At 46.4% G+C, this 14,430-nt stretch overlaps 1 protein-coding gene across 2 annotated transcripts in view; it reads right to left on the bottom strand.

Moving 5' to 3' along the window:
• Positions 1-9,640, bottom strand: part of Glod5 (glyoxalase domain containing 5) — a 14,033-nt gene extending 4,393 nt beyond the window's left edge. Inside the window, exons 1-2 of one of the 2 annotated variants that reach the window (XM_023717792.1) lie at positions 9,432-9,640; positions 5,475-5,612 (exon numbers count right to left, since the gene is read on the bottom strand). In XM_023717792.1, the coding sequence (XP_023573560.1) occupies positions 5,475-5,612; positions 9,432-9,482 (189 nt within the window). In that variant the 5' untranslated portion in view covers positions 9,483-9,640. Of the gene's footprint in view, positions 1-5,474; positions 5,613-9,060; positions 9,170-9,431 lie in introns of those variants that run through there. The other variant, XM_023717793.1, reaches the window with a different exon arrangement.
• Between the last annotated feature and the right edge of the window lie 4,790 nt (positions 9,641-14,430).

Genomic DNA, 14,430 nt, shown 5'->3' with positions numbered 1-14,430 from the left:
AATAAAAAAAATTAAAAAAGGGGCTGGGGAGATGGCTCAGTGGAGTAAGTGCTTCCCTGACAAATGCAAGGACCTGAGTTCAATCCCCGGTTCTACCAAAAAAATAATAATGTTGGAGACTGAATCCAGGGCCTTTATACTGATCTATAATCTCTAGCCCTTTTTAATTTTTTTTTTAGACAAGGTCACCCTAACTTGCTGACTTACCTTAGTTGCATCTTCTTGTGACCCTCCTGCCTCAGCTTCCCAGAATGCTGGGATTAAAAGCATGTACCACTCTACCCAGCTAGAGACTTCCTTTTTTGTGCGGCACAAGGGATCAAACTCAGGACCTTGTGCTTGCCAGGCAGGCGCTTATGCCACTGAGTTATATCCCTGGCTCTCTTTTCTGTCTTGTGAGACAGGGTCTTACTATGCAGTTCATGCCAGCCTTGAACTCCTATGTAGCTCAGGCTGGCCTGAAATTTATGGTGATCCTCCTGCCTCAGCCTCACTAGTGCTCAGATTAGTCATGCACCATCAAGCTGATTTAGAGACTATTTTGTGATTTAGCAACTTTAGATATCTTTTTGAAATCTATGATAAATGTGAGTTTAGCTCATGAATATTACAACTCTGGGGCTGGTGAGATGGCTCAGTGGTCTAAAGCACCTACTTAGAACAAGCTTAGCAAAGCACAGGGACCGGTTCGATCCCCCAGCACCACATGCCAACACAGCCCCGCCCCCTGGTGGGCTGAGCTGGCCACACACACACACACACACACACACATACACAATAAATAAATAAACTTAAATAAACTAAATATTTTTAAAAAATGAATATTACAACTCCTCCCAAGATTTATTATTATTATTATTATTATTATTATTATTATTATTTTGTCCTTTTGACTCACTATGCTGTTAAGGCTGGCCTTGAGCTCACTTTGTAGCACTGGCTGATCTCTAACAACAATCCTCTTGCCTCAGCTTCAAGTGCTGGGACTACAGGGGTACGCCACCATGCCCAGCTAATCCCTCCCACCAGAACCCTATGGTCAAAAGGTCCTCTTCTGACTATTTTATAATTTTTATTTTATTTTAATTTTTTTTAAATGTATTTAGTACAGGCTCTACAGGGTCTCACTACATAGGTCAGACTCATAGTGATTCTCCTGTTTTCAGCCTCCCAAGCTCTAGGATTACAGCCGCATGCCACCATGCCCAGTCTCAATCGCTGTCTTAGAGAGCCTTGGGGACAAGGCCAGCACAGCACACCAGGGGATTGAACCCTGGTCACTGTGCTCTGCTTAAGCAAGCGCTTTAGTCCGCTGAGCTATATGGCCAGCCTATTTTTATTTTTTAAATTTTCCCTCTTTTTTTGTGGTATCAGGGATTGAACTCAGGACCTTGTGCTTGCCAGGCAAGCACTTACTCCATTGAGCTATCTCCCGGCCCCCTTTAGAATTTATTTTTAAACAACCACTTGCAAATGTGTTTATTATTGGCTTTTTAGTACTGGGGATTGTGCTTGTTTTTTTTGATAATACTGTTGCTTTGCTGTCTTCTGTATGTTTCGTCTCTCCTGTACCTCTTAGCATCTGTTATTTCTTTTGTAATTGCTCTCGTATCACTGATACCATACCCACTATGAGAAAATGACTGTATTTCACTTTGATACTTGACTGATAATTTTGGTTCAGCACACAACTCAAACTTGGTATTATTCTCCCACAGTCTTTTAAGTATGTTGCTTTGGGGACGGGGAGATAGCTTAGTAGAATAAGCACTTGCTGGGTTCAATCCCCGGGGTTCTGCCAAAAAAAAAATACGTTGCTTGATGCTTCTAATAAGTGATGTTAGCTGGTACAGTGGTACAAGCCTGTGATTCCAGCACTGAAGGAGGCTGATGCAGGAGGATCACAAGTTCAAGTCCTGTAGTCCTGCCAGGGCAACCTAGCAAGACCCTATCTAAAACTACAAAATAGGGGCCAGGGATATAGCTCAGTAGCACAGAGCCTGCCTGGCAAGCACGATGTCCTGAGTTCGATTCCTTGTACCAAAACCAAAATACAAAATAAAGACTGGAGATGTGGCTCAGAGGTAGAGTACCCTCAAGCTTTATCTCCCCCACAGCCAAGTGAAATAAAGAAATGGAAGCGTGATGTTCATTTGTCTGTCATTCTTTTCCTGGTGACAGGGCCACTGTTTGCTCTGCAGCTGTTACAATTCTCCTGCTCCTGAAATTGCTCTCCAATTCAAGGACAGGGGCTCGGGGAGGAAGCCCACCTCACACTATGATTTGGCTCTTTTTGTCTTTGCTAATTTTCTATCCCCAACCCCACCTCAGGCAGCCAGAAGTCTGCTGTGCTGGGTCAGCATTCTTTGGCTTTCATCGGTTACTGTGAAAGTGTATTATCGTTCTGTGTGGGTGCTGCCCACACCAGATGCTGTAGTAGAACTTATTGTATGTTTTCTTCTTCCCTCCACAGCATCTCATTTCATTTTGCAGCACAGGGCAGGAAGCCAGGGCTGTGCATTCTCCACTCAGGAAGCTGGAGCTGTTCCAAATTCTCAGGATATATTTCATCTCTGGAAACTCTTTAAATCCTTGGATCTCTCTTTTCTGGGCCCTTTTTCCCTCCTGCTCAAACTGGTCTGATCATGCCAGGTGCAGTGGCATGCACCTGTAATCCCAGCACTCTAGAGGCTGAAGCAGGAGGATTACTGTGAACTTGAGCCAGCCTGGGCTACATAGTGAAATCCAGTCTCAAAAAATATAAAACTGGACTGATCATTCTATTTTTTTTTTAAAAAAATCTCTTGTTTATTTGGTACAGGGATTTGCTATGCAGCTTGGACTCGTAGTGATCCTCTTGTCTCAACCTCCCCTGCACTGGGATTATAGGTGTGCAACAGGTGTGTAATTTGGTGGCCTGCAGTGTGCCTGGGATTCTAGGGCCAGCACAGCTTGTGGTACTGGGGCTTAAACCCGGGTCCTTGCGCTTGTCAGGCAGGCACTTACACCACTGAGCTATTCCCCAGCCCCATTTTTTTTTTTTTTGGTCTTTTTAAGACAGGGTCTCACTAGAGTTCAGGCTGGCCTTGAGCTCACTTTGTAGCCCAGGCTGGCCTCTGACTCACAATCCTCCTACTTCAGCCTCCTGAGTGCCAGGATTACAGGCATGCATCACCACAGCAGTTTAAGGAGGCATCATTATTTTTTGCTTCTTTTTGGTACCAGGAATCAAACTCAGGTCCTTATACTTGCCAGGCAAGTGCTTATGCCATTGTATTATATCTCTGGCCCCCTGATCATTCTTTTTTTTTTTTTGAGGAACCAGGGATTGAACTCAGACCCTTGCACTTGCTAGGGAAGTGCTTATTCCACTGAGCCATCTCCCTGGCCCCCCACCCTGATCATTCCTTTTTTTTTCCTGATCATTCTTAAAGAGCTACAGTCTTCCTCTCAGGGACCAATGGTTCCTGACTTCCACGTCTTCTTATTCCCAGCCTAAGCATTATTTTATTTCGGTATTTGCTCCTGTCATTGTAGATAGAACCCAGGGTCTCTCTAGGCTAAGAAAGGGCTCCACCACTGATTGGCACTCACAATTCCCTAGGAGGCAAATTTCTGAGGCTTTTTGTGTTTCAAGAATGCTTTATCTGAAAAAAAAAAAAAAGAATGCTTTATCTGGGCCAGGGAGATGGCTCAGTAGAATAAGCACTTGCCTCGCAAGCACAAGGGCCTGAGTTCAATCCCTGGTTTCCCTCTCCCCCCAAAAAAAGAATGCTTTATCTGGGCCAGGGAGATGGCTCAGTAGAATAAGCACTTGCCTCGCAAGCACAAGGGCCTGAGTTCAATCCCTGGTTTCCCTCTCCCCCCAAAAAAAGAATGCTTTATCTACTTTGGGGTGTAGCGGTGCATGAATACAATCCCAGCACTTGGGAGACTGAGGCAGGAGCTACAAAATGGACTCATGGACCAGCTGGAACTGCATACGGAGACCCTGTCTCAAAAAGACAAAAGAGGGGCTGGGGAGATGGCTCAGTAGAATAAGTGTTTGCTTGGCAAGCGCAAGGGTCTGAGTTCAATCCCTGGTTCTGCAAAAAAAAAAAAAAAAAAAAAAAAAAAAAAAAAAAAAAAAAAAAAAAAAAAAAAAAAAAAAAAAAAGAAAGAAAAAAAAGAGAGAGAAAGAAAAAAAAGAATGCGGACAACCCATTTGGGACCCATCCTGCCTCTCTGTCTTAATACATGTTCCTACACTTAAAAAAAAGAATGCTGGGGCCGGGGAGATGGCTCAGTGGAATAAGCACTTCCCTGGCAAGTGCAAGGGCCTGAGTTCAATCCCTGGTTCTGAAAAAAAAATGCTTTATCTACACTTGCCTTTGAGTAATAGTTTGGTGGGACATAGAATCCTAATTTGATTTAAAAAAAAATCTGACTAAGCACTTGCTTTGGCAAGTGCAGGGGCCCGGGTTCAATCCCTGGTCCCACATGCCGTGCTGGCCTCACCCCTGGGTATGCTGAGCCGAGTCCAGGTGTGGTGGCCCATGCTTGTAATCCCAGCACTAGAGAGGATGAAAACAGGAGGATCACTATGAGTCCAAGCTGCATAGTGAGACTCTGTAGCAACCAAATTATTTATTTATTTGATACAGGGTCTTGCTATGTAGCTCGGACTCCTAGTGTACCTCCTGTCTCAGTCTCCCCAGTGCTGGGATTGCAGGCATGTACCACCACGCCCAGTTTTGGTGGCCAGCACAGTGCACCCAGGTTTCTTGGACTGGCACAGAGACTGAACTCCGATCCTTGTGCTTGCCAGGCAGGTGCCTAGATCGCTGAGCTATCTTCCCAGCCCCCTAGTTTGATTTTGAAGGTGTCCTTCTATTTTCCAGACTCTGATGTGACTTGGGAAATCTTGTTTTTGCTTTTGAGACAGGGCCTCACTATGTATTCCAGGCTGGCCTTGAACTTGAGGTGATCTTCCTGCCTCCGCTTCTGAAGTGCTGGAATGACAGGCATGCACCACCATGCCTGGCTTCCTTTGCATTATTTCTATGTGACTTTCCCTTCTCCCTTCTCTCTGCAAGTCCTCTATTCAGAGTTTGGAATCTGCTCCCTTGATCCCACTTTTTTTTAACATTTCCTGTGTTTTAGTTTGTGGAGTTAAACTCTATTTCCCATGGGGCTGGAGAGATGGCTCAGTGGTCTAAAGCACCTACTTGGAACAAGCTTGCCAAAGCACAGGGACTGCGGTTCGATCCCCCAGCACCACATGCCAGCCAGTCCCGCCCCCTGGTGGGCTGAGCTGGCCACACACACAATAAATAAATGTATAAATAATTATAAAAAATATTAAAAAAATAAACTCTATTTTCCCCTCTCCCTTTTCTGCAGAGCCTCGCTCATGGTACACAACCGCTGCCCCATCGAGCCACACCCCAGCCCTTACATCTGCACACTTTCAGCCTCAGAGGACAAACAGCTACCTTGAATGTTGTCACCTCCATGCCCAGGACCTTGGAGTAGAACATGACTGTATCCTCGATGCTCTTCACTGTCATCACGATATGGTCCAGTTTCTGGATAAGGCATGGGGAGGGCATCTGACTGCTGTTTCTCCAAGACTAAAATGTAAACAGAAAGTCAGGAGAAAGCACCATGCCACTGGACACGTGTGTTCTCCCTTCTTCTCCCCTTGCTAGTACTCTATTTCCTTCTCTCATTTCCAGGAGAAAGTAAAGTGCTGCCAGAAAATCTCCATAAACCAGGTTTGGGGGCACATGCCCTATAATCCCAGCATTCGGGAGGCTGAGGTAGGAGGATACTTTGGAGTTGAGGCCAGCCTGGGGTACACAGCAAGACTCTATCTCAAAAAAAAAAAAAGTTAGGATGTAGCTCAGTGCAAAGACCCTGGGAACAACAAAACAAAAACAGCCTTCAACACTGATTTTTCTTTTATATATGTTTGTTTCTATTTTACCAATTTCTGTTTTTCCTCCTGCCTCAGCCTCTTGAGCCCTGGGATTACAGGCATGTGCTTCTAAACTGCGCTATGTTTTTGGGGTTTGCTTGTTTTTTTTAAATATTTATTTTTATTTATTACATTTATTTATTTATTGTGTGTGTGTGTGGCCAGCTCAGCCCACCAGGGGGCGGGGCTGGCTGGCATGTGGTGCTGGAGGATTGAACCGCGGTCCCTGTGCTTTGCCAAGCTTGTTTCAAGTATGTGCTTTAGACCACTGAGCCATCTCTCCAGCCCTGCTTGGGTTTTTTGAGACAGGGATTCCCTATGTAGTTCAGACTGGCCTTGAATTCATGAAACACAGGCTAGTGATCCTCTTACCTCAGTGCCCAAGTGCTGGGAGTGTAAGCATGTTGCACAATGCCTGGCTGCCTTTTTTTTAAAGTAGGAAAAAGGAAGATCTGGCCAAATGGCTCAGTGGACTAAAGCTCCTGCTTAGGCAGATGCCAGGACAGGGGTTCAATCAATCCCTGGGACTGCTATGTTGGCCCCGCCCCCAGGGCACCCTGAGATGGCGATTGAGACCGGGTGGTGGTGGCACGCACCTATAATCCCAACTCTTGGGAGGCTGAAAACAGGAGGATCACTACAAGTCCAATCTGTGTAGTGAGACCCTGTACTAAAATAGAAAGAAAAGAAAAAGAGAACAGGTTCTGCAGAATGGGTTTGGGCCAAGTAAAAGCAGGAAAAGAAGTGCAGCCTACAGTGTGAGGGTGGCCACTATGAAAGAGTGACAATATCAGCTCTGGCTGCTATTTCATTTGTTTTGTGAGAAGGCTCTTGCTATGTAGAGTTCAGGCTCCTAGCTGCTCTTGGTATTCCCTGCTTTCTACTTTCTTAGGATTCAATTTGCTGTTTCCTTTCCAGCTTCTTGGTGCGGAACTGTATAACATTGATTTTCAAATTTTACATTTCTCCGACCTATTGATTTGCAGCTATGTAGTGCCCTGAAGCACTGCTTTGGGTGCACATATCCCCATTTTGCTGGTGTGGGGGAACAAATCCCACCCGTTCCTCTCATTGCCTAGGGTTCTGTCAGCTCAGATTCACTCCCCAGATGCTGTGTGGAAGGTTTTTTTTTTTTTCTTTTTGCGGTACCAGGGATTGAACTCAGGGCCCTGCGGTTGCCAGGTGAGCACTTATTCTACTGAGCTATCTCCCCGGCCCTTTTTTCTTTTCTTTTCTTTTCTTTTCTTTTCTTTTCTTTTCTTTTCTTTTTTTCTGTGTGGAAGATTTGGAACTCCCATCTTTGCAAATTCCAAGATAGATTTTATCTGTCAGGATGAGGCCAGTGTGTAACTAGGGGTATATAGCCACTTGAGGAGGGTCGCCAGCCTGGGCTACATGGTGAATTTAAGACCAGCCTGGATTACATGGTGAGACCCTGTGTCAAAGAAAAAAAAAAAAGCAGTAGCAGTGTGGTTTACAGCCCAGCGTTCCTGAGAGCTGAACGTGTGCAAGAGGCTGAGTCAGCCTTTGGCAGGCTCAGAGATAAGGATAGGAGTCTGTCTTTTAAGAAAAGATTAGACTTCACACAGCACCTGCCTGGCAAGTATGAGGTACTGAGTTTTATTCCTGACTCCACCCCCCCCAAAAAAGATTAGATGGGTGTGGTGACGCAGGACTATAATCCCAGCAGTCAGGCCAAGGCAGGAGGATCACTGCAAGTTCCAGGCCAGCCTGAACTGCATAAGGAGACCCAGTCTCAAAAACGTGAGAGGGGAAAAAAGAGAAAGCTGGGTGTGCCTGCAATCCCAGCAGGTTGAGGAAGGTTGCCAGGAGGATGGAGAAGGAGGCTGGGGCAGGACTGCCATAAGTTCAGTTCAAGCCTGCCTGGGCTATGACCCTGTCTCAAAAAGATACCCCTCCCATAAAAATAAAACATAAAAGAAAAGGGGGGAAAAAAGCTGATTGCTGAGGATGTTGCTCAAGGGAGAGCCCTAGTGGAGGCATGTGTCAGCTCCTGGTGTTGTAGGCAGCTGATTTAGATAGAAATATTATAGGCAGTCAGACAGGGTCAGGCCCTCAAGGAGACTGCACAGAAGACAAGATACCTTATAACTGAGAGACGGATGCTCCTGCTATGGGCCAAACCTAAAGATCAAAGATAGAACAAATGCTCCCTAAAGATAAGCATATGATATTGATCATCACCTTGAGGAAGCCAGGAAGAGTCAGTAATCTAACCACTACCCGCTACTAGATAAAGTGCTGTTTTATACTTGTGCCCGCTTGCTACATGACTCGCTTCCCCATTTGGTCCTGGATTTAATCAATTTTGCCTGAGCAATGGTTGACCATAGTTTTCTCCTACCTTATACCCACCTAAGTGAGTGCCCACCTTAGACCCGCATGGTTTTACTCTATAAAAATCCCTGGAAGATGAGTTCAATCCCCCGTTCTGAAAAAAAAAAAATCCCTGGAAGAGAGCTTCCCTGGGCAACAGGCTCCGGCCCCTCTTCTGTCCCTCTTTCAAACAGAAGCTTTCTTTCCCCCAGTAAGTATTCTGCCCTTTTTTTTTTTGGGGGGGGGTGGAACCAGGCATTGAACTCAGGCCCTTGTGCTTGCCAGGGAAGCACTTATTCCACTGAGCCATCTCCCCGGCCCCAGTATTCTGCTCTTAACCTCTGTTTGTTCCTAAAGTTTATTCTTTGGTTCTAGAGAACATGAACTCGTTCCAGGTATCTTTCAGGTTGGGAGTTTCATTCTCCTATATGACTGGGTTCAATTCCCAGAAACAAAAACAAAAGAAAAAAAGAGAGAGAGAGAGAAAAATTAACAAACGAGGAAAACAGCAATTATGCCACTGTAAGCCCTGGAACTCCAACATTCTGGAGGCTGAGCCACGTGGTTTCAAGTATGTGCCCAGCCCAGTCAATTTAGCTATTTAACCAAACCCTGTGTAGGAATAAGAAAATGCACCCCCCACCCTCTCCAACCCCCGCCGCCAAAAAAAGGACTTATTCCTCACAACCACCCTGTACTAGGTAGGTGGAGTGAAAGAGTCTGGGACATGCCGCCCTCCTTTCCTCAGGAAGGATTTGGTGTACCCGTAGGATCCTCTTCAAGGTCTCTTCAGGCTACCAGGGGTCCCTCAGCCCTCTTGCAGACCTCAAGGTCACTGTGTTGTTCCGTCGTCCTCTGCACAGGGAGCTGCGTAGTTCCCTGTGGCCCGTCTCGGGGGCAGCAGCCACTCCCAGCACACACACCCCCTCCTCCCCACCCCCCACCCCCGGCCACCACGGCTGAGCCCCGCCCCAATGGGGGCCTTGCTTTGGGCTCCGCTGCTGCCCTCTTCTTGTCTTTGAGAGAGGAAGACTGGGGAGGGCAGAGGAATGGAGGACAGTCAGCAAGGAGCCACACAGCAGGGAGGCAGAGGGAGGGGGAAGCCGCGGCCGCTGCAGGCCCTCACCGCGCTCACCTGAGTCCCCGCAGTCCCGCTCCACAGCCTGGCGGGCAGCTGGCGCAGCATGGCAGGGCAGTGGCGGTGCTGGGATCTCCGGGCTGATGAGACTCCGGGCTCGCAGGTCAAGGGGCAGGCGAGGGAGGGCGGGACCGACAGAGGTAGATGGTTACGTCCAGGGACTCTGACCTAAACCTTGGGCCTGAGGGGCTGGGGGTGTGGCTCCTCGTGGAACTACAGCCCCACAGGCACCAGCCCTGGTTCCGTTCCAGCACCACCAGATCAAACAAAAACTTCTACGCCTCAAGGCGGGTTCAGGGCCCCAAGGTGAGACTGGAATTCTCAAAGGAGTAAGATTAGGTTCCTCCCTGTCCCCATCGCCCTGCACCTCGGTCACCTGGGATTCTGTAAATGATGTTTCTGTTGCTTTCACGCTGAGCTCAGTCCCTCTTGGCTCTTTCAGGTTACCCATCTGGTTCCCTGGGGACAACAGTTTGAGATTCTCGCTCCTTGGCACACCAGGGCTACCAGGCATCCCGATCCAAATGTTCTGGGCTGTGGCCATTGTTAAGGATATGAGACTGGAGGTGCAGGCCTGTACTCTCAGCTACTCTGAAAGTTTAGGCTGGAGGATGACAAATTCAAGCCAGCCTGGACAACTTTGACCCTGTCTCAATATAAAATTTAAGAGGATGAGGGCATGATGGAACAAACCAGTAATATTGAGCAAGGAAGATCACAAAACTCAAACCCAGCCTGGAAAACTTAGTGACTTAGCAAGACCCTTTAAAAAATTAAAGGGGTGGGGATATAGTTCAGTAGTAGAGTGCTTGACTAAAATGAATGAGGCACCAGGCATGGTGGCACACACCTGTGATGCCAACACTAGAGAGGGTGGGGGTTGAGCAGGAGGATTGCTGGTGAGTTCAAGGCAAGCTTGTGCTACATAGCAAGACCCTATCTCAGACAAACACATATGTAAAAATGCAAGCGGCCCTGAGTTCAACCCCATACAAGGAAAGAAGGAATCCTTGCCACACAAATAAGCACAGGTCCTTTTTTTTTTTTTTTTTTTGAGACAGGGTCTCAATATGTAGGTCAGGCTGGCTTGAACTCATGGTAATTCTTCTGCCTCAGCCTCCTAAATGTTGGGATTACAGGTGTGTACTGTCACACCTGGACTTATAAGGAATTATGAAGGCTGAGAACACTCACAGTCTGCTATGTGCCTGATGGAGACCCAGGAGAGCTGGTGGCATAGTCCTGAGAAGCAGAGGGAGAGAGCCTAAACCCTAGTGGAGGATAGAAGACCATCCCAGTGTAAGCAGCTGGGCAGGCAGAATGGACCCTCACTGGGTGGGTGAGGCACAGTCATATAGGGGAAACAATTCCTTCTCAACCCACCAGTTCAAATGCCAAAAACATCTGGAGAAAGTCTTAGACACACCCAGAAATGTCAGTCAGGGTACACTACGTGTCCTGGTCACCCTGACGCGTAAGATTGACATCGAAGTCCACCCCTTGTCAACTGGGCAGTCATATGCATCTCATTAAACCATATTTAATATCCAAGTAAAGACAATAAAAAGGCCATTAAGGGGCCGGGGAGATGGCTCAGTGAATAAGCACTTCCCTGGCAAGCACAAGGGCCTGAGTTCAATCCCTGGTTCTGAAAAAAACAACAACAAAAAAAACAAAGCCATTCTGCCTACTACCATGTGAAATTCACAATACTTAAATACTGACACAAAGTCAACATACTTTATGTTACACGATAAATAAGAAAAAAGATATTTGTTATATACACACAGACATACACAGAAAAATAAAGAGGAAATATTTGTACCAGGCATGGTGACACACACCTGTAATCCCAGTGGGAGTGGTGCTGAGGTAGAAGGATGTGTGTGTGTACATGTACTTGGACCCAGACCCCTCACACTGAACTACATTCCCAAACCTTTTTATTTCATTTCTAAATTTTAAGACAAGGTATTGGCAAGTTGGGAAATTCTCCAGGCTGAGCTCAAACTTTTAATCCTCCTGTCTCGGCCTTCCAATGTTGCAGATTTTCATTGACCTTGGTGATGGCATGGGACTGCTAAGACATGCCCCAGGGTTCTCCTGAATTGCAGAATACTCTTTACTCTCTGTGGTTCAGCAGCCCAAGTGCCCTTGGTAGTGAGGCTTAGTCACCCTGGCCAGCACTGTTAAACCCCCTTCCTTGCCTGCAGGATTCACCCACATGGCAGGGTGTCAGTTTTAATCACTAACACAATCAAGTCACTGTCCCCTCTCCATGGTAGCATTCCAGCAGCAGAACTAAAAAGAATAGGAGCAGGAAGCAGGAATTTTGCTTAGTGAGTGTGCCTCCACTCCCTTTCCACCCAGTATCCTTTGTGCAGTGCTGGGTGCCACCTGGCTTGTGGCTGTCGGGAAGTGCTCGGCCTCAGGAGCCCCACCTGGACCTGTGAATGCTGCTATGGGGAAAACAGCTGCATACAATGGATACTGACTCAGAGCATATGTGGCTTTCTGCCATACCTCATCACAGTCTTGCTGGATACTGTCTCAGAGAGATGATTGGAATTGCCTTTTTCCAAGGTCATCACAGCCGGGCATAGTGGCGCAAGCCTGCAATCCCAGCACTCGGGGAGGCAGGGTCTTGCTATGTAGTTCAGGTTGGCCTTGAGCTCATTTTGTAGCCCAGGCTCGTCTTAAATTTGCCTCAAAAAGAAAAAAACAAAAAACAAAACAAGGCCAGCCAGCACAGTTTTGTCCAGCCAGCTGCTTCAGGAGAGTAGGGCCATGTAAAGTCAGCAAACTACAAACACAAGCCTGTTGCTGGTCCTGATTTGCTGGGAAGGGAGCTCCTTGATCAGAGTGCTTCCGTGTTGTTTCTCCTGATACTGGAAGAGGAATTCTGTAAATTCACAGATGATAGGTTTGTTTATTTTTAGAAAGGGTCTGGCTGTGAAGTCCAGGCTGGCCTTAAACTCATACTAATCCCCCTGCCTCAGCCCCAAATGCTGAGATTATAGGCATCCGCCGCCATGACTTTGTCTTTTTAAAAAAATTTATTTATTTATTTTATGACTTTATCTTGAGACAAGGTCTCACTAAATTGCTTAGGCTGCGCTCAAACTGAATCCTCCAGTGTGGAGGACCACCTGAGCAGCTCTCCTTGAAAGAAGAGGGACTGTCTCCATTTTAACTGAGCCTGACCCTATTTCCTTATCTGTATTGATATGCACAGAGCCGGCTAGGACTTCTGTTTATCCTTTCAGTTGCCCTTAAGCAATGTATATTGGTATAGCCAGGTGCTAGTGATAGTCTTTGAAGGTGGCCTGCGTGTTTCCCTGGTAACCGAAACCTGCTGCTCTTTAATGTGAGCCGGCTGGAGACAGAATGGCACTGCCAGCTGGGATCCAGAGGCTCTGACTTCCTGGGGGCTTGAAAGATTACAGATCAGAGCAGAAGCATCAGACCCCCCCAAAACAGATACTATCTCAATAGTATAATGTAAATTACTTTCTCTGCACATCGTCTCTGCATATGACAGAGGTAAATGCAGGCCACCTACCTAGCCCAGGTCACAGTACTCACCTACTTCCCACAGTTCTGTTCCTCAAGCCACAACTCTAAAACCCAGGTGTGGACCTGGGTTGGTCTCTTTGTTCCCCAAAGTCATCTTTGTGGCTGGACATAGGGCCCTTTGGCTCCCCAATAATTTTTTTTTCTTTTCTTTTTTTGTGGTACCAGGGTTTGAACTCAGGACCCTGTGCTTACCATGCAAGCACTTATACTACTGAGCTATCTCCCCGGCCCCTGGCTCCCCAATAATTATATATATATATATATATATACACACACATACATATGACTTAGTGTCTTTGTGTTCACTGTAGGTTGCACTGGGAGTGGTAGATTGGAATTAATTTGGTGGGATTCCAATAATGTATTTTGGGGGTTATAAATATAGACTTCTTGGGCTGAGACGAGAATTAGGAGGGGACTCCTACACTCCTGTATCAGCCTTCCAAAGGCTAGGATTACAGGTGTCTGCCCCTACATATGGCTTGAGATTTTTAAAAGCTTTTTTCATTGATACATAATGATAAAATTCATCACAGGAAATTTGTATGTGCACATGACATAACTCACATCATTTTTCCCATTCCCTTCCCCTCCCTTCAACTCTTCTTCCCCTCCTTACTTAAAAAAGCTTTATTCCCATTTTTTCCTTCTATTACTTTTTTCTTGCTCCTTCTTTCCTTTCCCCCTCCCTTGTTTCTTTTTTTTTTCTTTTTAAGGTTCATTTTTCTTGGAAATGCAGTACTTTTTTTAAATATTTATTTATTTATTTATTTATTTTGTGTGTGTGTGGTCAGCTCAGCCCACCAGGGGGCGGGGCTGGCTGGCATGTGGTGCTGGGGAATTGAACCATGGCCCCTGTGCTTTGCTTAAGATTAGCTTGTTCTAAGTAAGTGCTTTAGACCACTGAGCCATCTCACCAGCACCCCTTGTTTCTTTCTTTTTTTTTTTCCCAGAACCAGGGATTGAACTCAGGCCCTTACACTTGCCAGGCAAGCGCTTATTCTACTGAGCCATCTACCCAGCCCCTTCACTTTTTAATTAATTAATTTATTTATTTATTCATTTTGTGTGTGTGGCCAGTTCAGCCCACCAGGGGGCGGGGCTGGCTGGCATGTGGTGCTGGGGATTGAACCGAGGTCCCTGTGCTTTTGCTAAGTTATAGCTTGTTCTAAGTAGGTGCTTTAGACCACTGAACCATCTCACCAGCCCCTCTTCACTTTTCATTTGAACATTTTCTTCCCATTTCCCAATACCCATTATACAGTTTGGTACTCACTTACACTTTTGGTTTCTTACACCAGAGAAACCACGCAATCAATATTTGAACATGTGTGTCTGACTTACTTGAGTATGGCCTCAAGGTACATCCATTTAGCTAGGAATGTCTCAAGCTTGCCCTTTATGGCACAGTACTACTGCA

This window comes from Octodon degus, unplaced genomic scaffold, assembly GCF_000260255.1.
Source record: "Octodon degus isolate 3935 unplaced genomic scaffold, OctDeg1.0 scaffold00055, whole genome shotgun sequence".
NCBI lineage: Eukaryota > Metazoa > Chordata > Mammalia > Rodentia > Octodontidae > Octodon > Octodon degus.
Note: the sequence above shows the minus strand (reverse complement) of the source record. Positions and strands in the feature narration are given on the sequence as shown.